The following is a 25,620-nucleotide window of genomic DNA, read 5'->3' as shown; positions in this document are numbered from 1 at the left end:
TAGGGAGAGTGTGGCCGGGGTGTCCTGTCCTCCACTGGCCATCCAGCAGGAGCAAGGAGACTATCTGTGAGGGTCACATGCTGGGCCTGCCAGTACAAAGACTGACAAGGAGCAGGCCACCGGGCAGCCTGATAGACCAATGGTCCCAAAAGCGGGCTTCAGGGGCCCCGGGGTGCTGGAGCAGGTCTTACTGGGACATGGGTTTCCTACAGCTAATCGGCTCTTGCATCATTCAGGTATGTTCAGGCAGAGAATTGACAACTTTGACTTGGAATTTTTCCCCAAGGAGAGCAGACTGTTAAGCATTTACCACCACACCCACTGCCTGGGGCTTCCTGAGACCCTTTCAGGGGATCTGCATGGGCAAAACTATCTGCATAATAATACTAAGATGTCGCTTTCCATCTTTACTCTCCTTTAATGAGTATACAGTGGTGTTTTCCAGAAGCTACATGACATGTGTTAATGCAACAGACTGAATGCAGAGTAGATAAGAGAATCCAGCTATCTTCTCTTAAGCCCAAACTGATATGTGCAAAAATGTAAAAAAAAAAAAAAAGCCACTCTTCTCACTAATCTTTTTTCTTTTGGAAAATGATTATTTTTCATAAAAATATTATTTATGTTAACATATAATTGGCTCATTATTATCTTATTTTCTTTAATTCCTCAATTTTACTCTCAAATATGGTAAATGTTAATAAGTATAACCGACATAAGCAAAAACTCTTTGGGAGTCCTCAAATTATTTTTTAACATTTTTATTGGAGTATAATTGCTTTACAATGTTGTGTTAGTTTCTGCTGTATAACAAAGTGAATCAGCCATATGCATATGTATATCTCCATATCCCCTCCCTCTCGCGTCTCCCTCCCACCCTCCCTATCCCACCCCTCTAGGTGGTCACAAAGCACCGAGCTGATCTCCCTGTGCTATGCAGCTGCTTCCCACTAGCTATCTATTTTACACTTGGTAGTGAATATATGTCAATGTTACTCTCTCACTACGTCCCAGCTTACCCTTCCCCATCCCCGTGTCTTCAAGTCCATTGTCTATGTCGGCCTCTTTTTTCCTGTCCTGCCCCTAGGTTCTCCAGAACCGTTTTTTGTTGTTATTTGTTTGTTTGTTTTTAGACTCCATATATATGTGTTAGCATATGGTATTTGTTTTTCTCTTTCTGACTTACTACATTCTGTATGACAGACTCTAGGTCCATCCACCTCACTACAAATAACTCAATTTCGTTTCTTTTTATGGCTGAGTAATATTCCATTGTATATATGTGCCACATCTTCTTTATCCATTCATCTGTCGATGGATACTTAGGTTGCTTCCACGTCCTGGCTATTGTAAATAGTGCTGCAATGAACATTGGGGTGCATGTCTCTTTTTGAATTATGGTTTTCTCTGGGTATATGCCCAGTAGTGGGATTGCTGGGTCATATGATCGTTCTGATTTTAGATTTTTAAGGAACCTCCATACTATTCTCCATAGTGGCTGTATCAATTTACATTCCCACCCTTTTCTCCACACCCTCTCCAGCATTTATTGTTTGTAGATTTTTTGATGATGGCCATTCTGACCGGTGTGAGGTGATACCTCATTGTAGTTTTGATTTGCGTTTCTCTGATGATTCGTGATATTGAGCATCCTTTCATGTGTTTGTTGGAAATCTGTATATCTTCTTTGGAGAAATGTGTATTTAGATCTCTGCCCATTTTTGGATTGGGTTGTTTTGATATTGAGCTTCTTGTACATTTTGGAGATTAATCCTTTGTCAGTTGCTTAGTTTGCAAATATTTTCTCCCATTCTGAGGGTTGTCTTTTCGTCTTGTTTATGGTTTCCTTTGCTGTGCAAAAGCTTTTAAGTTTCATTAGCTCCCACTTGTTTATTTTTGTTTTTATTGCCATTTCTCTAGGAGGTGGGTCAAAAAGGATCTTGCTGTGATTTATGTCATAGAGTGTTCTGCCTATGTTTTCCTCTAAGAGTTTTATAGTGTCTGACCTTACATTTAGGTCTTTAATCCATTTTGAGTTTATTTTTGTGTATGGTGTTAGGGAGTGTTCTAATTTCATTGTTTTACATATAGCTGTCCAGTTTCCCCAGCACCACTTATTGAAGAGGCTGTCTTTTCTCCATTGTATATTCTTGCCTCCTTTATCAAAGATAAGGTGACCATATGTGCATGGGTTTATCTCTGGGCTCTCTATCCTGTTCCATTGATTTATATTTCTGTTTTTGTGCCAATACCATACTGTCTTGATTACTGTAGCTTTGTAGTGTAGTCCGAAGACAGGGAGCCTGATTTCTCCAGTTCCGTTGTTCTTTCTCAAGATTGCTTTGGCTATTTGGAGTCTTTTGTGTTTCCATACATATTTTGAAATTTTTTGTTCTAGTTCTGTGAAAAATGCCATTGGTAGTTTGAGAGAGATTGCACTGAATCTGTAGATTGCTTTGGGTAGTATAGTCATTTTCACAATGTTGATTCTTCCAATCCAAGAACATGGTATATCTCTCCCTCTGTCTGTATCATCTTTAATTTCTTTCATCAGTGTCTTATAGTTTTCTGCATACAGGCATTTTGTCTCCTTAGGTAGGTTTATTACTAGCTATTTTATTCTTTTTGTTGCAGTGGTAAACGGGAGTGTTTCTTTAATTTTTCTTTCTGATTTTTCATCATTGGTGTATAGGAATGCAACAGATTTCTGTGCATTGATTTTGTATCCTGCTACCTTACCAAATTCATTGATTAGCTCTAGTAGTTTTCTGGTAGCATCTTTAGGATACTCTATGTAGTGTATCATGTCATCTGCAAACAGTGACAGCTTTATTTCTTCTTTTCTGATTTGGATTCCTTTTATTTATTTTTCTTCTCTGATTGCTGTGGCTAAAACTTCCAAAACTATGTTGAATAATAGTGCTGAGTGGGCAACCTTGTCTTGTTCCTGATCTTAGAGCAAATGGTTTCAGTTTTCCACCATTGAGAATGATGCTGGCTGTGGGTTTGTCATATATGGCCTTTATTATGTTGACGTAGGTTCCCCCTGTGCCTACTTTCTGCAGAGTTTTTATCATAAGTGGGTGTTGAATTTTGTCGAAAGCTTTTTCTGCATCTATTGAGATTATCATATGGTTTTTATCCTTCAGTTTTTTAATATGGTGTATCACATTGATTGATTTGTGTATATTGAAGAATCCTTGTATTCCTGGGATAAAGCCCACTTGATCATGGTGCATGATCCTTTTGATGTGCTGTTGGATTCTGCTTGCTAGTATTTTGTTGAGGATTTTTGCATCTATGTTCATCAGTGATACTGGCCTGTAGCTTTCTTTTTTTGTGACATCTTTGTCTGGTTTTGGTATCCGGGTGATGGTGGCGTTGTAAAATGATTTTGGGAGTGTTCCTTCCTCTGCTATATTTTGGAAGAGTTTGAGAAGGATAGGTGTTAGCTCTTCTCTAAATGTTTGATAGAATTCGCCCACGAAGCCATCTGGTCCTGGACTTTTGTTTGTTGGAAGATTTTAAATCACAGTTTCAATTTCAGTGCTTTTGATTTGTCTGTTTATATTTTCTGTTTCTTCCTGGTTCAGCCTTGGAAGGTTGTGCTTTTCTAAGAATTTGTCCATTTCTTCCAGGTTGTCCATTTTATTGGCATATAGTTGCTTGTAGTAATCTCTCTTGATCCTTTGTATTTCTCCAGTGTCAGTTGTTACTTCTCCTTTTTCATTTCTACTTCTGTTGGTTTGAGTCTTCTCCCTTTTTCTCTTGATGAGTCTGGCTAATGGTTTATCAATTTTGTTTATCTTCTCAAAGAACCAGCTTTTAGTTTTATTGTTCCTTGCTATTGTTTCCTTTATTTCTTTTTCATTTATTTCTGATCTGATCTTTATGATTTCTTTCCTTCTGCTAACATTGGGGTTTTTTGTTCTTCTTTCTTTAATTGCTTTATGTGTAAGGTTAGGTTGTTTACTTGAGATTTTTCTTGAGGTAGGATTGTATTGCTATAAACTTCCCTCTTAGAACTGCTTTTGCTGTCTTCCATAGGTTTTGCACCATTGTGTTTTCATTGTCATTTGTCTCTAGGTATTTTTTGATTTCCTCTTTGATTTCTTCAGCAATGTCTTGGTTATTTAGTAGTGTATTGTTTAGCCTCCATGTGTTTGTATTTTTTACAGTTTTTTTTCCCTATAATTGATGCCTAGTCTCATAGCATTGTGGTCGGAAATGATACTTGATATGATTTCAATTTTTAAAAATTTACCAAGGTTTGATTTGTGACCCAAGATGTGGTCTATCCTGGAGAATGTTCCATGAACAGTTGAGAAGAAGGTGTATTCTGTTGTTTTTGGATGGAATAGCCTATAAATATCAATTAAGTTCACCTTGTTTAATGTGTCATTTAAACCTTGTGTTTCCTTATTTATTTTCATTTTGGATGATCTGTCCATTGGTGAAAGTGGGATGTTAAAGTCCCCTACTATGATTGTGTTACTGTCTATTTCCCTTTTATGGCTGTTAGCATTTGCCTTATGTATTGAGGTGCTCCTATGTTGGGTGAATAAATATTTACAATTGTTATATCTTCTACTTGGATTGATCCCTTGATCATTATGTATTGTCCTTCTTTATCTCTTTTAATAGTCTTTATTTTAGTCTATTTTGTCTGATATCAGAAATGCTACTCCAGCTTTCTTTTGATTTTCTTTTGCGTGGAATATCTTTTTCCATCCCCTCACTTTCGGTCTATAAGTGTCCCTAGGTCTTAAGTGCGTTTCTTGTAGACAGCATATATGTGGGTCTTGTTTTTGTATCCATTCAGCCAGTCTATGTCTTTTGGTTGGAGTGTTTAATCCATTTACATTTAAGGTAATTATCAATATGTATGTTCCTACTACCATTTTATTAATTGTTTTGGGTTTGTTTTTGTAGGTCTTTTCCTTCTCTTGTGTTTCCTGCCTAGAGAACTTCCTTTAGCATTTGTTGTAAAGCTGGTTTGGTGGTGCTGAATTCTCTTAACTTTTGCTTGTCTGTAAAGATTTTAATTTCTCCATCAAATCTGAATGAGGTCCTTGCTAGGTAGCGTAATCTTGGTTGTAGGTTTTTCCCTTTCATCACTTCAAATGTGTCCTGCCACCCACTTCTGGCTTTCAGAGTCTGAACGATTAGCTGTTAACCTTATGAGGATTCCCTTGTATGTTATTTGTTCCTTTTCCCTTGCTGCTTTTAATATTTTTCTTTGTATTTAATTTTTGAAAGTTTGGTTAATATGTCTCAGCATGTTTCTCTTTGGGTTTATCCTTTATGGTACCCTCTGTGCTTCCTGGACTTGATTATTTCCTTTTTCATCTTAGGGAAGTTTTCGACTATAATCTCTTCAAATATTTCCTCAAACCCTTTCTTTCTCTCTTCTTCTTCTGGGACCCCTATAATTCGAACGTTGGTGTATTTAATGTTGTTCCAGAGGTCTCTGAGACTGTAGTCAATTCTTTTCATTCTTTTTTCTTTATTCTGCTCCCTAGCAGTATTTCCACCCTTTTGTCTTCCAGCTCACTTATCCATTTTTCTTTTTCAGTTATTCTGCTACTGATTCCTTCTAGAGTATTTTTAATTTTGGATCATCTTTACTATCATTACCCTGAATATGTTTTCAGGTAGGTTGCCTATTTCATCTTCATTTATTTGGTCTTGTAGGTTTTTACCTTGCTCCTTCGTCTGTAACATAGTTTTTGTCATTTCTTTTCTTTTTTTTGATGGGTGGTGCTGTATTCCTGTCTTACTAGTTGTTTGGCCTGAGACGTCCAGCACTGGAGTTTGCAGGCAGTTGGGTAGAGCCAGGTGTTGGTGGTGAGATGAGGACCTCCGGGAGGCCTCACTCTGATTAATATTCCCTGGGGTCTGAGGTTCTCTGTTAGTCCAGCGGTTTGGACTCGGAGCTCCCACCACAGGAGCTCAGGCCTGACCTCCGGCCTGGGAACCAAGATCCCACAGCCTTTGTGGTGTGGTAAAAAAAAAAAGAAAGAAACAAAAGGAGCAGTAAAATATCAAAGAACAAAGTAAAATAAGAAATATAGGGCTTCCCTGGTGGCACAGTGGTTGAGAGTCTGCCTGCTGATGCAGGGGACACGGTTTCGTGCCCCGGTCCGGGAAGATCCCACATGCCGCAGAGTGGCTGGGCCCATGAGCCATGGCCGCTGAGCCTGTGCGTCCGGAGCCTGTGCTCCACAACGGGAGAGGCCACAACAGTGAGAGGCCCTTGTACTGCAAAAAAGTATAATAAAAATAAGAAAGATAAAAAATATATTAGGAAAAATAAAAGTATAATTGAAACAACTGGTTGCTGGGGGTTCCTCCTGTGCGCTTAGGTGTCTGTGGTCCCTCACCAGTGCCTAGTAGGTGCCCTAGTTGTCCTCACATTTTTTAAGAGATTTTATTTTGTAGAGTGATTTTTGGTTCACAGCAAAATTGACTGGAAGGTAGAGAAAGACAGAGACACAGATGAGCACATTAAATTCTTGTGCTAGGAAAGAGGATAGAATGTAGTGGAGGGGAACCCAAACTGAGTTTTGTACATCCTACTCCCTTGTTCTGGGGGCTCAACAGACCTGCTGCTTTAGAGTATATCTCTGAGGGTCCAAATTTAGATGCTCTGTGACATAGACACGAGTGTGATCTTGAGAGAGAATCCTACAGGGGCATAGGACGTGAATTGTTCTCCTCCCTTGGGACTAGAGGACACAGGACAGATTAGGGCAGTTTGGAATAGGTTCTCCCCCTTCTCTGAGAGAAAGGTGAGTCTTGGTTATTAGGTTGTTTGTGTACATCAAGTGCTGTGCCTCTTCATCATCATAATTAAAACTTTTTTTTTAAATCTCAAGAGTAAACAACGTTAAAGGGGGAACAATCACATCTTGTTCTGCTCACCTACCACCCTTGAAATTCTGCAGGAAACATGCAGGGAGGAAAACGTGGGGCTTTGGTCTCAAACCCCAGGACAAAGAAAAAAATCCCCTGGTCTGCTGGGCTTCTCCAGAGAGCAAGCTTTATTTGCTGAAAGAGTCCAGTTGCTTCCTCTGCTCCATTCATCCAGGCCACAGCCCGGACTCAGCAGCTGACCTGGGCAGAGCTTAGGGTTGAATGAGGCTGCCCATCTCTTGCCTACGTGGTCAGGCCACACAGCTGCTCCCAGGCCCAGCTGAACTTGTCAGCTCCAGGAGAATCATGAGGGATCCCAAGAACAAGCCAAAACAAGCAATCCTGAAGGCCAAGCCTTCCTGTACCACAGCCACATAGAGGGATGTCACCCCCAAGGACCACCCACCCTTTCACTGTTTGCAGACACTGAAACCACGACTCCTGGCACTGTGCCAAAAGTAGCAGCATGCCTGCAGGGCAGACGGACTGTTGTTAACCTGGGGACCACTGGTGGGGGTCCCAAGGGTCCTTAAGGGTACACATGTAAGATGTGTGTGCTATTTTATAGGGAGAAGGTCTAGAGTTTTCATCAAATTTTCAAAGCCAGGGGAAGTCCTTGCTCAGAAAAGGTTAAGAATCACTATGTTATGACTCATTTATTTTGTAACTGGAAGTTTGCCCCTCTTAATTTCCCTCACCTATTAGAAAAAAAAAAAGAATCACTCTGTTAGAGGCCAGTACTACTTAGAGCTGCCCTGCTGAGGGTCTCACAAAAAGTCCATTGAATAACTTTAACTCAACAAATAGCTGAGTTGTTCTCCACGCCTGGCTTAGTGCCAAGGGCTGGAAAGGCAACAGTGAGCAAGACCAGATGCTATCTGTGTGTCACTGAGGAGCACAGATATAAATAAAATAATCACACAAATGCGTGTCCAATCTCAAATCAAGCGTTGTTCTGAAGGAATGGAACCTGGTTCTATGACAGATATAACAGTGGATGAATGGGTTTTTGGTTTTGTATATTTTTAAAATATTTGGATGGGTAATATATCCGTATTCAAAAATTCAAAGGGATTATAAGCAAAAAATCCACATCCCCACACACACACTTACCTTTATCCCCTAGCCACTCCCTGGAAGCCTTGCATGTTTTACAGACTGATGAGTAGACCTCCTGCTGTCAGACCAGGGGGAGAAGAAAAGGCTTACCTGAGAATATGAAGCTTGCAATGAAATTTGAAGCATGAATATGAGTTAACTAAATGAGGAGGCCTGGAAGGGGATAGTGGAAGCACGGAGGCAACAGCTCGTGCAAAGGCCCTGTGGCAGAAGACAGCATGATATATTAGAAGAACTAAAAGAAGGCCTGTGTGGTTGGAGTGCGGGAAGCAAGGGGAGGAGAGGTCCAGGATGCTACTGGGTGGGGAGGATGCATTCTGTAGCCTGCTTAGCACCATGGCTTTAACCTAAGAGCTCTGGGAAGCCACTGAATGATGAGGAGAGATAATCTTCCACCATACTTGTATTTTGAAAATATCACCCTGGCTATAGTATGGAGAATGGATTGGAGGGGAAAGCAGTTAATGGACTTTTATTTAGCTCAGGTGAGAAATGGTGTGGCTTAGTGGTGGTGATGTATTTATATATTTTGCAAGGAATGTACTGGTATACAAAGTTCTTGCTTCTAAAGAATGTTAACAAAAGCTTTGTTTCAATTTTCTCAAACGAGTGGAAGAAAAATCCATAACCAGAGTTTACTCAGAATGTAGTTAACACCTGGCTATATTTTGCCCAAGCATGTAGCCACACTGAAGGATAATTTAGCATCCTTTTGCTGGACAGTGGGCTGAAGTCTCACTGAATCGCGCTAGAAGTTATCTGGTCCAGCCTCCCGCTGAGCGCCCCAAAGCCACCTCCCCTCTGCAGGAGCCCTCCAGTGGCAGGAGATTGTTACTATGGTTACAAAGTCATAACAGAATGACCCTGTGGGTGATGTTGACTAATCAGGGAACAGATGATTCAAACACCTGATGGCTGTAGTTGCTGTGGTGTTCGCACACTGAATTTTCCTTCTCTTCTCCTGATCCCCCAGAATGGCTTGTTCTGAGGAGCAAGGAGGTGTCCCCTGTGGCTTCATCCGCCAGAACTCTGGTAACTCCACGTCTTTGGACTTTGAGCCAGATGCAGAGTACCAGTTTGTGGAGCAGCTGGAAGAGCGCTACAGATGTGCCTTCTGCCGCTCAGTGCTTCACAACCCCCACCAGACGGGCTGTGGGCACCGCTTCTGCCAGCACTGCATCCTGTCCCTGAGGTGAGCGCTCAGGGCCTGCGCTCCAGCCAGAAGCGGACAGGGCTGTTCCTGGGATCTACGTGTCATCTGTGGCCGCTCAACTGTAATCGTGGTTTCGGGAATTGCTGTGGTTGGCCACAGAACCACGAATATGAGGACGGGCCCTCCCAGCACCCTTCTCTGAGAGCCTGAGGAATAATCTTCATTTTTTTCCGTCTTATTGATAGTCACCTTTTCTGAAAATTCAGACCACACCTGTTTTGCACACGAAGGCAGACCTCAGTGCACAGTCCATGTGAGGAAGGACCTGTATCTCATGGGGGTCTTTCCTGTAGGTGCCCTGACCTTTCCTTGCCTTGAGGCAGAGGTGGTGTCACATCTGGAAGGTTCCTTGCCGCCGTGGATACTCTGTTGACTCCCCGGCAGCTGTAAAACGTGGGTTGTGCCATTTTGAGGTGGAGACCAGGAGAGACATGGAAGCAGGCCTTGGGGGTTTATACAGGGACGCCACGGAAGTTGTACCCTCCCAAGCTGGCAAAGGGGGTTATTACAGCACCTTCTCATTCATTCCTGGGTTCGTCCATTCAGCACCTGTGTGCTCCAGACACCCCGCTAAACCAAGCTCTAGTGCACAGAGGTGAAGAGCTGGAGGTCCAGTGTGACACAGGACCCTCTATGTTCTAGTGAAGGTGCAAGTTGGGGTACAGTGTGATAGCACAGGACTGCCAAGGGAACGTTGGCAGAGGACATTTGACCCTGTCTGCAGGACTCCCTCTTTGACTCACATCCTGGAGGATGAATGGGAGTTTCTCAGGCAGACTGAGGAGGTGCTGAAGTTGGGGTACTGGGGGGCCCCTTCTGGGAGGAGGGAACAGCATGAATAAAGACAGGGCCTGGCCTGCTCAGGGGGAACTTCAAGGGGGTGGCTGAAGCGCTGCGGCTGCTCTTGGATGGGCTGTTGAGGTCAACCCTTAATTCTGGCTTCATTGTGATTTTTCTTTCCAGAGAATTAAACGCAGTCCCACTCTGCCCTGTAGATAAGGAGGTGATCAAATCTCAGGAGGTAAGACAGTCGTGCTTTGGGTTAGCAGTTCTCTGGGTGATGGAGCAGCCAGTGTCCTGGGTTGAATTGGACAGAGAAGTTGGAGCAGAAGAGCGGGAGGGGGACCTTCCTTGGAGTCCGTATTCCTCTACTGTGGGGTAAGGTGGGACCCCACTCCCACCCCTCTTTGAGAGAGGCTAGTTTGAGTCCTTACTGACCCCCCCAGGATTCTTCTCCCACTTCTTCTTTACCCTCTTCCTGTACTAGCGCCAGTTACCATGAGTCACTTGCAGAAATGAAACACCCTGCTTCCTGGAATCACTTTCTCATCTGTTTAGTCTCTAAAACTTTCTTTTATTATTATTATATCTAACAATAGCTTTATTGAGATACAATGCATTTGCCATAAAATTTGCCTTTAAAGTGTGCATGTTTCTGGGGTGTGTGCCTAGGAGTGGAATGACTGGGTCTCATGGTAACTCTGTGTTTAACGTTCTGAGGCACTGCCAGGCTATTTTCCAAAGCAGCTGCACCATTTTACATTCTTACCAGCAAGGTACGAGAGTCCTAACTTCTTCACATCCTTACCAAAATACGCTGTGGTCCATCTTTTTGATTATAGTCTTCCTGGTTGGTATGAAGAGGTATCTCGTGGTTTTGATTCTCTAATGATTAATGACGCTGAGCATTTTTTTATGTGCTTGGCCATTTGAATATCTTCTTTGTAGAGATTCCTATTCAAATCCTTTGCCCATTTTTTAAGTGAATTGTTTGTCTTTTTAGTCCAATGTTCATGCTCCTTCTCTCTGCTCTTATGATGCCTTTTCCAAATGCTTAGTTGTACTTGTGTCTGCCTCACGCACTAGGCCAAGGGTTGGCATACTACAACATGGGATTTGTTGGGATAAATCCAGCCTACCACCTGTTTCTGTATGGCCTGTGAGCTAAGAATGGTTTTATATTTTTAAATCATTGAAAAAAATCAAAAGAAGGGTACACAGGAACTCTGTACTATTTTTTACAACTTCTTGTGAGTCTTTATTTCAAAACAAAAATTTATTTTATGAATCAAAAGAAGGATAATGTTTTGTGACATGTGAAAATTATATGAAATTCACATTTCAGTGTCCATAAATGACGTTTATTGAACACAGGCATGCCCATTCATTTAAGTATCGGGTACAGTAGGGTTGAATAGTTGCAACAGAGAACATTGCAACGTGGTTGGCAAAGCTGAAAATATTTACTCTCTGACCCTTTACGGAGAAAGTTTGCCAACCCCTGGCTTGTGCTGAAAAATAAGTCAGCACAGCTTCAGTGACACCACCTGATGACTAATGCAAACGTTCACCCTGGGACAGGAAGCTGAAAGCATCACCCTCATCCACAGCCCCACCTCTTGACCTTTGAGCATGTGGGTCAAGTTCACCACGAGATTCTCCTAGCTTCAGCCTACTGCACTAAGCATTAAATTACCTGGCTTGTATGTTTGGTGGCCCGTCAGATGTATCTGAGACAGCCTTTTCTTTTATGGTGGTGAATCTGGTATTTCCATACCAACCACTGACTGGAAGTTTCCACCCAACTTTTGAGATGTACTTGAAGACCAAATTAATAATAGCTTCCTTCACGTTGCCCTAAAGCTTTGGAGTGTGTGAGACCTACTTTGTTTATCTTTTAGGTGTTTAAAGACAATTGCTGCAAAAGAGAAGTCCTCAATTTATATGTATTTTGCAAAAACGCTCCTGGATGTAATGCCAAGGTTATTCTGGGACGATACCAGGTTGGTATTACTGGTGAACAATATTTGCCTTTGCTATTTTTCCAGTGACATGTACTGAACATTTTTATGTGACAGTTAGCGGGCTAAGCATGGTACGGAGATTCATTGGGTTGCCCTCAGAGAATTCTTGTCTAGAGGTACCCTTGGCTACAGTGCAGCACACCGAGGGCTAAGGTGTGAAATGAATCTCACGTGAAGAGATTCATTTTGTATGGAACACATGGAGGACATACCATGTCATGTGTGCTGGACCTTAACTTGTGGGTTAGGGTTATTGATCCAAAAGAGAAGATGTGAGACATGCTGGGCAAAAGAAATGGTCGAGCAAGGACACGTCATTTTTGGAAAACTGTGAAGGATTGGGGATTCCTAGGATGGGAGCCAGGGCATGACTGCAGAAAGACACAATTGTAAGGGTCCCTGCCTGGAAGCATTTGCAGGTGCTGGGGTGGGTGTCTCCTAGCCGCTGTGGGCCCTGCTGTCTTAGAGGTTGTGATCTAAGGCAGACGACACAGACCAGAACAGAGCTAGAATGTAGTGTAAAGGTGAAGCATTGGTATGAGATGCAAACAAACGAGGTGTAGGGGAGGTGAAGGGTTGTCGAGTTCCTTTCAGATGAAGCTGTCCTACCTTGCTCTTGCATCCAGCGGTGGAAGGTTGTTAAATGGAAGCAGGAAACGTGGCTCCACCACAGCAAGCCCATGTCAGGTTCAATCACGCTATGAATGGATACGAGGCAAGCATCTCTAGCTTCCAAAGAATTGCTAGGAGGATGCTACAAGTTTCCCTTCCCAGCCACACGTTTTGGAATGTATTTCAGGTGATTCAGTCTTTTCCCCATCATGCCGCTATACCTCTAGGCACTGAGCTCATAAATGTGTAAATGATTCCCTTGTTAACCCAAGAATTTCTTTGGAAGTTCACAGGTTTTTGTGTTTTCCTAAGACAGTCCCTCGCCACTTGTTTGAATAGTCAGGTCCTAGAGCAAGCAGGGCCTCTTACCAACTTTGTTGTCACTAAGCCTGTACCGGAAATGAGGCTCATTGATCAGCTCTAGTGACCAGATCCTCAGCTTCTGGAGAACAGTGGCTGGTTTATTTTCACCTGTTTCTTTTGTATTTCCTCTCATTCCCTGTTCTCCTTCACCTTGCGAGTAAGGTGTAGGATCTCACAGGTAGCAGAGTCTTGATGAATGTTGATGGTTTTGGTGAGAGCTGAGGGGTAGCATCCATGGATTTTGGAGAAGATGTAGATGTCAGTTGTCACTGTCTCTCATTACTAGAGGCAAAGGAGAATAGCTATAATATTTATTTACATCCTATAGTAAAACTGTGTGTTCTCTTAAGGGGTCAACAAACTGTTTCTGTCAGGAGCCAGATAGTAAATATTTTAAGCTTTGCCAGCCATACAGTGTCTGTTGCAGCTACCTGACTCCCATCTCAGAGGGAAAGCAGCCATAGCCAATATGTGAGACATAGGTGTGGCTGTTCTCCATAAAACTTTATTTACAGAAACAAGTAGCAGGCCAGATTTGGCCCAAGGGCCGTAGCTTGCCAACCCTGTTTTAAAGGATCTTGTGGTGGGGAACAAACTCCTTAGGATTTCAATACCTTGTCAGCACCACAGTAACTTGCAGTGTTATCCACAGGTTCTGTTAAGACATGCCTGCTTTTAAAAATCTGTAACATGAAGAACACTGTCTGAGTCACCATTCTCTAATATTCTGGTCAAGAACATTTCCTGACTTGACAAGGATGACCCATCCCAGCTTCTCCTGGGCCTGTGATCCTGTATTCCTCTATCGTTTTCTTTACCGCTTCTGGAACAGCTTCCTCTCCCCCTTTCTTTCCTTTAGTCCTTCCCCTTCCTTCACTTACTTAGCCTTCTCTTCTTCCCTCTTTGCCCTCTGTTCCGGCTTTTACCATCTGCTGTGCAGAGATTAGTACTTGGTGCTGGAGGTGGGGATGGAGTGTGCACAAAAGAAATGTCCTTGAGGAGCTGGTAAATTAATTGGCGTGTCTAAGGAAAATATTCAAGAGCTAACCTGAGAATATGAGCAGGTTAATAGGTAATCAAAGATAAACCCGGCATGCTTTCTTCCTCACGCATCTTCCCCTGTCCTCCAAACAAGGCTGGCTGTCACAGCCTCCGTGCAAGCAGCCTTCTCCATGCCCTGTGCTCAGCAGAGGCAGCGGGTGGCCTCTGCAGAGAGCCTGTGACAGAGGCTGTGCCCCCTGCCCCCCACCCCCACAGTCCTTTCTCCTGCTGCCCCAGGGTCCTCCCTCCCTCCCTCACTAGGCCTTGCACCAGGCTTCCCCTCCCACTGCCCTGCTCAGTGGGTCCCCACTGGCTTGTTGTTATCTGTCGCAGGACCACCTTCAGCACTGCTTATTCCAAAATGTGCAGTGCTCTAATGAGAGCTGTCGGGAGCCAGTCCTTCGCAAAGATCTGAAAGAGCATTTGAGTGCAGACTGTCCGTTTCGAGAGGAAAAATGCCTTTATTGCAAAAAGGATGTGGTGGTCATCAATCTACAGGTAAAAAAAAAAAAAGAATCATCTTTATGGGACTAAATTCTGCCTCAGTGGTCACAGTGAATCAGGTGGGATACCAGAAGCACTTTTCTGGATTTATTTTTATGCAGAAAGAGGTCTAAAGAATAACTTTATCGGAGGGTTCTATAGAAAGCTAAAAACCTTCTTGGTGGGACTCTTTTCACGTATCATTGGCAAAAATGTTGTTTGAGCACCTGCTGAGTGTGAGTGGTCCAGGAGTGATGCTAGGCACTGGGTCCCAAGGAGGTGACCACACTGTCTGTCCTCAGGACGCTCTGACCTAATTGGAGAGGCAGGATGCCGGCATAAGACGAGAGCATGGGGTACCCTTTACATGTGCCAAAGGAGCCAAGCCAGTGACTCCCATAGTTTGTCCTCTGTCAGTCCCATGTCCTCTGACCGTCTTTAAAAGAATTGGAAAATTGAACTGAATTGAATTCACTTATACCAAGAAGGCAGCCATCTAGAACGCTTTTTGGAACTAGGCCATACCTTCCTACAGAGGGTAAGCCACATAGCATAGACCCCCAAAGGGACATATGTATACACACTCTGAGGCCATACAGGGAGCCTTTGGAAGCAAGGCTGGCTTTATTTCCGCACACTTTTTCTGTTTCAGAATCACGAGGAAAACTTGTGTCCTGAGTACCCAGTATCTTGTCCCAACAAGTGTTTGCAGATTATTCCAAGAACTGAGGTAACTGTAAATAATTCTCTTAGTAGACTTTATGTAAGATAAAGTTTCAGTAATCACTGTGGTGTGTGTTTGATAAAATCCCGTAAGCAGGGGCCCAAGGCTTAAATTATCCTCATGATAAACATGGTTCTGTCTTCCCTCCCCTTCTCCCTGAGAATTCTTCTCTGTTTTCACCTTAGCTCTCCTTCCCCCAGGCTTCAGCATGGTGTTTCCTCCCTTCTTCCCAAGGCACCCTTGGCCCCCTGCTTGCTGCAGTTATACCAGGTAGCTGGAGAGTCGGGGATGCATTTCTCTAGCATGAGGCTGTCTGTTTTGTAGGTGGATGAACACCTTGCTGTGTGTCCTGAAGCTGAACAAGACTGTCCTTTCAAGCACTATGGCTGTACTGTAAAGGTATGAAATAATTGTTTCTGTCTACCTTCTACTGTGTAATTCATTTGTTGAGTTCATTTTATTCTTGATTCCATTCAAGATGCAGAAGGACATTCACTTCTGAGAAACTTTAAGACTGGCGCTTGTAACTAGTGGCTACCAGTAGGGTGAGGCAAGATGGTGGTAGGGAATTAACAGGTACAAACTACTATGTATAAAATAAATAAGCTACAAGTATATATAATACAACACAGGGAATATAGCCAATATTTTATAATAACTATAAACAGAATAGAAAAAAGAAAAAAGACTTGTATACAATACATAATACTAATACTTGTATTAGGGTTCTCCAGAGAAACAGAACAAATAATTTATATATACATAAAATTTATAATACCTAATACCAACTTTTTTGAGGTTTGGTTATATATATGAAAATAAAATGTGACCCTCACATTGACCTTGCAATCCTACTGCTAGAAATTTATTTCATAGATATCCTTTCATAAGTATGCAGTGATTACACACATATACAAACACACATGCACACAAAGATATTTACAGTACTCCCCCCTTGTCCATGGGGGTAGATTCCAAGATCCTCCACGGATGCCTGAAACCATGGTTAGTACCAAACCCTATATATACTACGTTTTTCCTCCCTATACATACATACCTATGATAAAGTTCAATTTACAAATTAGGCACAGTAAGAGCATATCTGAATTGCCAGCATCATTTGGGGCCGTTATCGAGTAAATAAGGGTTACTTGATGACAGTACTGCCATAGTCACATAGATAGATGGCTAAGTGACTAATGGGTGGGTAGTATGTACGGCCTGGATACCTGGACTATGGGATGACTCACCTCTGGGGCAGGATGGAGCAGGAAGGCACAAGATTTCACTACGCTACTCAGGACAGTTCACAATTTAAAGTATGAATTGTTCATTTCCGAAATTTTCTATTTAATATTTTTGGACCATGGTTGACCATGGGTAACCGAAACCACAGAAATTGAAACAGTGGCTAAATGGGGACTACTGTATGTAGCCAAAAAAAACCACAAAAAAACCCAAAAACCCACAAAAAATGAAAAACAACCTATAAGTCCATCTCTGAAGTACTGAGTGTATAATTATATATATATTTTTTCATGTTTTGGAATACTATGCATCTGATAAAAAGAATGAGGTATATATTTTAAAAATTACATACAGTATGATCTCACTGTGTATGTATCTTCACTGACTCTGGTAGTGAGACTAGGGAATTGGGTGTGGAGACAGAGAGAAGGGGGCTTTTATTTTTCTTCTACATCTTGCTATATTGTTTGAGATAAGCATATATTTCTCTCATTTAAAAAACTCTTATGAGAAAGCTTTTTTGTAAAAATCAGTGAAGAGTCCATAAATGTGTCACATAGCAAACCAGTGATTATCTTGGCTGAAGAAAGGATAGGGTTTACCTTCCTTGCGCACAAAATACAGAATTGTTTTCCAGCTCTAAAAGGAATCTCCGTTTTTAAAAAATTTTTATTTAAAATATTTATTTATTTATTGACTGCTTTGGGTCTTCGTTTCTGCACGCAGGCTTTCTCTAGTTGCAGTGAGCGGGGCTTCGTTGCGGTGTGTGGGCTTCTCATTGCGGTGGCTTCTTTTGTTGCGGAGCATGGGCTCTAAGTGTGCGGGCTTCAGTAGTTGTGGCTCACGGGCCTAGTTGCTCCAGGGCATGTGGGATCTTCCTGGACCAGGGATAGAACCTGTGTCCCCTGCATTGGCAGGCGGATTCTTAACCATTGCGCCACCAGGGAAGTCCCTAAAAGGAATCTTCTTTACTGTTAGGCCCAAACTTCCATTTGGATTGTATTCTAGGACTTGCTGGGGATGGCTGGGGGAGTTCTCTGGAGGAGGGGCCAACCCTAAACTGAAGGGAAATTGATGATGAGTGTTTGCTTAGAGTCTATGGGCCACCCATACCATTTGCTTTTACTAGTAATGCAGGCAGTCTGCAATGGAATTTTAATGATAAGGGAAGAAGTTCGCATTTCTTCTTGCAAACATATAATTTGACTTTGAAGGCAACAAATTTGCATGGGCTGAAATTACAATTAGGTTGCATACCTTCTGCCCGATAAAAGGACAGTGATAGAAGGCCGTAGAGAAGTGTGCTTGGTAGGAGGGAGAACTAACGAACTAACGGAGGCTTAAAACTGATCTGGGAGATAACCCACCAAGGAGGTAAGTTTTATATGGGGATAGTTGAGAGGTGGTAATAACTACACTCAACCCTCAGTCATATACTCCCAGGGCAAGGAACGAAATCAGTGCTGAGAACTTTGATAGTGGCCTGACTCTCTGTAAGTGTGTCATGGGTACTGTAGAATCCTAAAGCTGGAAAAGGGACCTGGGCGGGGTCATTCTCTCTGCAACCCACCATGAGACAAGTAAGCAAAGTTGTTAATGTTCTGCTTTAGCAGAATATCCCACCACCACCCTCATTTTGGGAGGCTTTCGACAACCTGACTTATTTTTCTCTTCATATTAAAGAATAAACGAGGAAACCTGCAGGAGCATGAACATTCAGCCTTACGGGACCACATGCTTCTGGTTTTAGAAAAGAACTTCCGGTTAGAAGAACAGGTAAATATTCAAGGGTTCAAGTATAAACGGAGGCAACAGAATTGCTAGGATTTGTACTTGTTGGTATTTTTATATTCCTCTCTGTTTCAGTATAAGTCAGCTGGAGGTAGATTTTTTCTACTAAGTGGCCAGACTCACAGGCTTGTAGCACATTAAACTGGAACGTGCCTTTGAGATCTTAGGTGAAGTAACTAAGCTCAAAGAGATTTTGATGTGTTTGTGATATTAAGGGACAGAATTCAATCTCAAACCCATGTCCCTGATTCTCAGTCCAGTGCTCCCCGTGTTACACCACACTGCCTCTCTGCAGCCTATCCACACACCTTGTGGTTATTACCTGGCACCTAGTAGGAACCTAGTAGATGTTTGGCATTTTTAAATGAAATCAGTATTACCATGAAACAACATTTGACTATCTGTTCTAGGCACCGTGGGTTTTATATATTTTGTAATAAGTCTTAACTTATTAACTTTGCAACCTACTCATACGTGCATATTTATTTCACTGCAATCAATGCATACGTACATATTTATTTCACTGGCTTGTGATTATCAAGTGAAATTATGTGTGCAAATGCCAGCCGTAGTCCCTGGAATATTCATAGTGGACCTCAATAAATGCTGATTCTATTGAGTAATTATTCTAAAAGTTCATTATTTTGTTAGGGCATCTCAGAGGATCAGACTTTTCAAGCCCAGGTAGGGAAGAAAACCATCCAGCTGCAGAGAGGGAGCTGAATTTTACAGCTGCAGATTATTTTATGGTGTCTGATTCCATATTAAAGTAGGTGTGTGAGTTTTAGGGTCAGATCGTGGAGAAAATTAGAAAGACTGATTAAACTGTAACTGGTGGAAGGCATGCTGCCTAGGAGCCATTCCCAAGTTCTTTCTGTAGGAGTTGCCTCATTCGTCTATCCACTGATCCAACAAACACGTGCTCTATGTCAGGTACAATGCTAGTTGCTAGAGACACTGAGTCAAGGAAGACACAGCACGTACCCTTGAAGAGCTCACAAAAATGTAAACAGATAAGATGCTGTGCCTTGTGGGACGTGCAATGGGGGTGCCCTGTGTTGGGGTACAGAGGCTGCAGCAGTTTGCTCTGTGGGAGTTGCAGAAGGCTTTTCAAGGTAACACATCCGAGCTGCATCATCTTGAAGGAAGAGAAGGTCCGTCAGTTAAAATGTTGTGGAAAGAGGATATTCCAGAAGGGGAAAGTTTATGCCAAGGCAGAGAGGCATGAGAGAGACTGATGGTCCAAGGAAATGCGGTTTGGGGGTAGAGAGACATCCAGGTGTGAGACAGGGAAAGGCTGAAGACTGGTGTGTTGGGTCCAGACTGCATTGGCCTTCCATGTAAGCTAAGAAGTTTCAAATATTTTATATTCAGTGATTTTTTAATTTATTCATATTCTGCTCTATTTCAGAAAGGATTTAAGGGCCAAAGTTTGGACTAATGTTTGCCAGTAATAAGGATCTAAAAGACATTTTTAAATAGGAAGATACTTGGTCAGCTAATTGTTTGGCTTTAAAAATAAGACAGCTGGTGGTAGCATGGAAGATGGATAGAAGGAGAGAAGAGAATGAGGCCAGAGGGACCAGGCAGAAGGATGCTGCAGTAAACCAGCCAGTGTGGCAGTAGAGCCTGGCAATTGATGGGTGAGGGTCCTGGAGCCAGAAAGGCCTGGGTTCGAGACCTGGCTCTGCACATTGGAGTTTGGGCAAGCTACTTAACCTCTGTCTTCCACAATTTTCTCATTTGTAAAATGGGGTCGTAGTGAGGGTCGGATTATATATGTGCGCTCTTAGCACAGTGCCTGGCTAACAATAAGCAGTTCCATATTAGGGGAAGCGATACTGGAGGTGGTAGTGGGTGGTGGTGATGCTGAAGGTGAAGGCTTGACCAAGACTGTGTCAGTGGGGATGGAGGGAGGAGGGCATTGAGAGACTTTTGCAGGTTGGAGTCACATGCTGTAGTTAAGGCAGGGAACTTAGTAATGTTTTGAACCGAGATGGGCACTGCACACAGGAACAGGTTAGATGTGAGGGGAGCGGGGCAAGAGAAGACACTGAGTTTGCTTTTGGTCAAGGATGTCTGGTGCACACGTGGGAGTCAGCTCTTGGGGTATAAGTAGAAGATTTGGGGGCCAGAGATCAGATGGTTATTGCAGCCACTTGTGCATTCATTTATAAAATATGTGTCAAATGCCCTCTGTGTGCCAGGCGCTGTGCTGGGCTTTGGGGATCGGGAAATAAGTGAAATGTAGCCTCAGTAATTTAGTGGAGAAAAAAATGACCAAATTAACCAAAAAAAAAAGCAATGAGTCATGAAGGTAAGTTATGCTTCTCGAGTATGGTCAGAATGTCATGGAACTTAAGAGGTGGCCTAGGTAGGTGGTACTAGTGTGGAAGTATTTCTGGGAGGATATGCCCTTGAGTGAGGCTTAAAAAGTGGTCGTTTCTAGGTGAAGGAGGAAGTGACTGAGAGCAGGGCCTGAAACAGAAGGTGTGTAGTGTGCGAATGGGCATGAGGCTGAAAAGGTGGCCGGGGCAGATTTTGTAGGGCCCTGTACAGCCTGTAAAGGAAGGCCACTAGAGATGGTTAAATAGGAGGGGTGACCAGCCCAGGTTTGTCACTTATTATTCTTCTGGTCACAGTATGGAGTATGATTTGGAGGAAAACAAGGCTAAAGACAGGGGGAGCATTCATTCATTCATCTATTTAACAAACATTTATCAAGCACCTACTGGTGCCAGGCACCAGCCCAGTTGTTGAGGTTCCAGTGGACGGTGGGACTCATGCCAGTCCAGCTCCCATAGAGCTTCTTTTCGGGTATGTGTTTGTTAGGGACAGTGTACGATCTGTTAGGAAGCTATCGTAGCAGCCCAGGTGAGAAATAACGCAGGTTGAAACAAGATGAGATGCAATGAGAAATGGATGTAAGAGTTGTTTTGTTGTGTGTCAGGAGCTAAAGTTGGCAGGTATTGCTGAGTAAGTGGGTGTAGGGATAAGAGAAGAGTTGTTGAGGATCACGCAAAGGTTTTTGGTTATTTCCCTCAAATTGATTATAAATTATGAGAGGTGGTGTGTTTTGCCTACCACTTGCTAGCGGTATGCTGGGCAGGTTACTTAAATGCTCTGCCTCTGTTTCCTTATCTGTAAAGTGAAACTGACAGTCATACCCAACACATAGGATTCTTTGAGAATTAAAAGAGCGAAGGAATATAAGGGTTTGACAGACTCAGCAAATTGCAGCTATTACTATCGATGCTGTGCATACAGCATCTAATGTGGTATGGCGATCAGGACTCTGCGGTTGTTTAATAAGTGCATGCTGAATGAAAGAGGAGAACCAGTTCAGCAAATTTAGTCAAGTGGTGTCACTAGCATTAGATGAGCCATCAAAGTGGGTTACATACAGAAAAGGCTGTTGAGGAATCTATGGATCTTTCTTTTCTTTATTATTTTTTTTCAGAAGCACCTGCGAACATTTCTTAGAATTATATAGTAATCTACCTGTAAATGTTTTCTATAAATATACGTCTGTGTATCTTTCCTAGAAGTACTTAACCTGAAATATTTTCCTAGAACTATATTTAAATTTTAACTTGTGTGCATACAGTTCAATGACCTCATTCATATTCCTGTTATTAGATTTCTGACTTATATAAGAGCCTAGAACAAAAAGAAAGTAAAATCCAGCAGCTAGCAGCAACCGTGAACAAATTCGAAAAGGAGTTCAAGCAGTTTGCACAGTTGTTTGGCAAAAATGGAACTTTCCTCTCAAATATACAGGTGAGAAATGGCGTTTCTATTCATAATCAAGATTTAGCCTTCAACTAGCCGTGAGGGTTTTTCTTTTAATTTTTAAATGGAAATAATTTCAAATGTGCGAGAATAAGATAGTGCAAAGAACACCTGTATATTCTGCATCCAGATTCACTCATTGTCAGTATTTTGTCCCATTTGCTTCATTCATCCCCCCCCTCCTCCTTCTTGTCCCAAACTCCCCCACCCTGTCCCTGTCACCACCACCCCCCCCCCGTCTCCCTTGGGTATTCTTTCTGAACCCTTTGAGAGTAAGTTGTCTATCTTATGGCCCTTTACCCGTACATACTTCAGTATGTGTTTCCTAAGAATAAAGGTCCTCTTTTAATACCCAGTACATTTAGCAATGTTAGTACATGTTTACACTGGCATAGTACTTTTCTATAATTTATGGCAATTAGGGCTGTAATCAATGTTGGGCTGATGTTAGTCACTTGATTTCAGATTCCCTGAGAGCGTCTGTAGTCCTGCATTTTGTAGTCAACAAAGTGAAACTATTAATTCCCCTGGGAAGAAAATGTTTTAAACACCACTAAAACATAGCAAAAATTACTTTGTGAATCATGAATGTTAAATAACCATAAACAAATTCCTAAAGAATAATGACTTTATTGTGATGATAAAATTTACAGTGGAAAATATTTCAAGATGTGATATGGGCAATCTTTTTGAAATCTGGATTATCCCAGAAAATGTAGGCCATATCATTTCCATATTTGTCAGCATACCATATGGATGTGTGTGTGTGTGTGTAGAAAAAAGGAAAGCCATCATATGTTATTATCTCAATTCTGACCTCTTTCTAACACAAAAACCAGTCAAGAATGAAGGCACTAAGGGTAAGAGTGGAGGAGAAATATATAGTTTTATTTAGTGCCTTCCATCTAAAGAGCAACCAAATGTTCAGGCTTTAGCTCAGGCACTTCTGTACCACCTGTAGTGCTCAGGCCAGAACAGGTGGGCCTTCTTCCAGCGCATTCTCTGCCTTCTAGCAGAGTAGGAGTGAATTAGAACAGTAGCATCTAAGAGAAGGAAGTGATAAGGCAAGGAGAGAACAGAAATATAAAGATAGGGTAGAGAACCAAGAGGAGAGACACCAAGGGAGGAGTAAAACTCAGATGAAGAACAGTTCAAAGATTTGAAACAGGAGCAGAGATGCTGTGGAGGGGGAGGAAACTATTAGGTGACTCATCTCTCTGAGATCCTCATTGAATTTTCTCTTCTGGACTGTGCATTTTTCATTTCATTAATTGATTAACTAAAGGTGAAATGTTTGAGTTGAAAGATATAACCTTAACGAACTACTCAAATTTTTTTGACATGATGATCCACTTTGTACTGAAAGGTTCTTGCCAGTCACATTGACAAGTCCGCTTGGCTAGAAGTTCAGGTGCGTCAGTTATTACAAATGGCTAACCAGCAACAAAGTAAATTTGATCTGAGGCCTTTGGTGGAAGCGATTGATACAGTGAAACAGAAAATCACCCTGCTAGAAACCCATGATCAAAGATTAGGTATGTCTAATGTTTTATACTTATCTGTTGGTGATTCATTATTTCTACATGCGTTCATGAAACAAGCAGCTGTCCAGGATCAGTAATGGCTGAATCTGGTATTTGTGAAACAGAACAGCATGAGGTTCTGGCCACTCAGGCAAAAATGATGAAGGGCCATGAGCGGGAGCTGGAACAAGCAAGGGGTGGAAATGAGCCAGGAAATTCCAAGAACAGGGAGTGATGGTTTTTTAAGGAGAGTAGACAAAAATGAGAAGGGGAAAGATGTGGTGGGAACATTGTTTTAAGTATAGAAAAAGAGACAGGCTTGGCTGTTTCAAAGCCTTCCAGTTAGAAAGCAGTGGGGCTTACCATGCAGATGCCTGCTAGCTCAGTACACAGGGCATCTTCTCAACACTTTGGTGAGCCTCAGATCAAGAGGACGCATTTGGGTTTTCTTGGTGCCAATCTTGCCAAGACACAAGAATCACGGAGTTGATATTATTAATAGGAATTGTCCATTGGTGGACATTGAATTCAGTTCATCTTTGGGATGTCAGAATTTTCTTGGTTCTCTTCGGATAACAAAATTCCTCTTCGGGCAAATTTTAAAGACAACTTTAAGGCCTTCAGAGTCTTTTTTTCCTTGCAGTTGTTTTGGAAGGGGAGACTAACAAACATGATGCCCACATTAATATTCATAAAGCGCAGCTGAATAAAAACGAAGAGCGATTTAAGCTGCTAGAAAGTGCCTGCTATAACGGAAAGCTCATCTGGAAGGTCACAGACTACAAGCTGAAGAAGAAGGAGGCGCTGGATGGACACACAGTATCCATCTTCAGCCAGCCCTTCTACACCAGCCGGTGTGGCTACAGGCTCTGTGCTAGAGCGTACCTGAATGGGGACGGGTCCGGGAAGGGTACGCACCTGTCGTTGTACTTTGTGGTAATGCGAGGGGAGTTTGATTCACTGTTGCAGTGGCCATTCAGGCAGAGGGTGACCCTGATGCTTTTGGACCAAAGTGGCAAAAGGAACCACATTATGGAGACCTTCAAGGCTGACCCCAATAGCAGCAGCTTTAAAAGACCTGACGGGGAGATGAACATTGCCTCTGGCTGTCCACGCTTCGTGGCTCATTCCACTTTGGAGAATGCCAAGAACACCTACATTAAAGATGACACCCTGTTCTTGAAAGTGGCTGTGGATTTAACTGACCTGGAGGATCTCTAATCACTGCTTCTGGGGTGATAAAAGGACTCCTTGAATCCAGAACCTTTGGTTAATGTAGTGACTGAATGTAGGCTCGACACACACTTGTATTTGGCTCTTTGCCCTTAATGTTTGAAGTCATTTTGAGATTTCTCAAGTGCTGTCTTCTTTTTACATTTTATTCTGTCCCAGTTTGAAACTGACAATACTTAGAATATCTTCTCATTATTTATATTTTTATATCTCTTGAAAGATGTTAATTTTCTTAAAGGTAAGGTCTGGGGCATACCTCTTTTACTGGTGCTTAGTGTGGGGTCTCAGGGTGGGCCCTCTATAATATTAAATGTCATTGAGGACACAGAAGTAGAATTTCCAGTTGAAAATGCTTTGGTTTTTTTTTTTTTTTTTTTTTTTTTTTTTTTTTTTGCGGTACGCGGGCCTCTCACTGCTGTGGCATCCCCCGTTGCGGAGCACAGGCTCCGGACGCGCAGGCTCAGCAGCCATGGCTCACGGGCCCAGCCGCTCCGCAGCATGTGGGATCTTCCCAGACCGGGGCACGAACCCGTGTCCCCTGCATCGGCAGGCGGACTCTCAACCACTGCGCCACCAGGGAAGCCCCATGCTTTGGTATTTTATATTTGACCTTTTGATTCTAGACCTGACCATAAGCCTGCAAAAACTATTGCGCCACCAGGGAAGCCCCATGCTTTGGTATTTTATATTTGACCTTTTGATTCTAGACCTGACCATAAGCCTGCAAAAACTATTGCGCCACCAGGGAAGCCCCATGCT

At 42.5% G+C, this 25,620-nt stretch overlaps 1 protein-coding gene across 9 annotated transcripts in view; it reads left to right on the top strand.

Moving 5' to 3' along the window:
- The window catches only part of TRAF5 (TNF receptor associated factor 5), a 44,434-nt gene extending 19,106 nt beyond the window's left edge, over positions 1–25,328 (top strand). For 7 of the 9 annotated variants that reach the window (XM_032602621.1, XM_032602594.1, XM_032602586.1 and 4 more), the window contains 10 exons: positions 9,008–9,226; positions 10,211–10,268; positions 11,929–12,030; positions 14,401–14,565; positions 15,203–15,280; positions 15,599–15,673; positions 18,206–18,298; positions 21,953–22,093; positions 23,472–23,640; positions 24,272–25,328. In XM_032602621.1, the coding sequence (XP_032458512.1) occupies positions 9,009–9,226; positions 10,211–10,268; positions 11,929–12,030; positions 14,401–14,565; positions 15,203–15,280; positions 15,599–15,673; positions 18,206–18,298; positions 21,953–22,093; positions 23,472–23,640; positions 24,272–24,849 (1,677 nt within the window). In that variant the 5' untranslated portion in view covers position 9,008 and the 3' untranslated portion in view covers positions 24,850–25,328. Of the gene's footprint in view, positions 1–5,635; positions 5,655–9,007; positions 9,227–10,210; positions 10,269–11,928; positions 12,031–14,400; positions 14,566–15,202; positions 15,281–15,598; positions 15,674–18,205; positions 18,299–21,952; positions 22,094–23,471; positions 23,641–24,271 lie in introns of those variants that run through there. The other 2 variants (XM_032602638.1, XM_032602656.1) reach the window with 2 other exon arrangements.
- Positions 25,329–25,620: the final 292 nt, after the last annotated feature.

This window comes from Phocoena sinus, chromosome 1 (assembly GCF_008692025.1).
Source record: "Phocoena sinus isolate mPhoSin1 chromosome 1, mPhoSin1.pri, whole genome shotgun sequence".
In the NCBI taxonomy this organism is placed as follows: domain Eukaryota; kingdom Metazoa; phylum Chordata; class Mammalia; order Artiodactyla; family Phocoenidae; genus Phocoena; species Phocoena sinus.
This window is presented reverse-complemented; position numbering and strand designations above follow the sequence as displayed.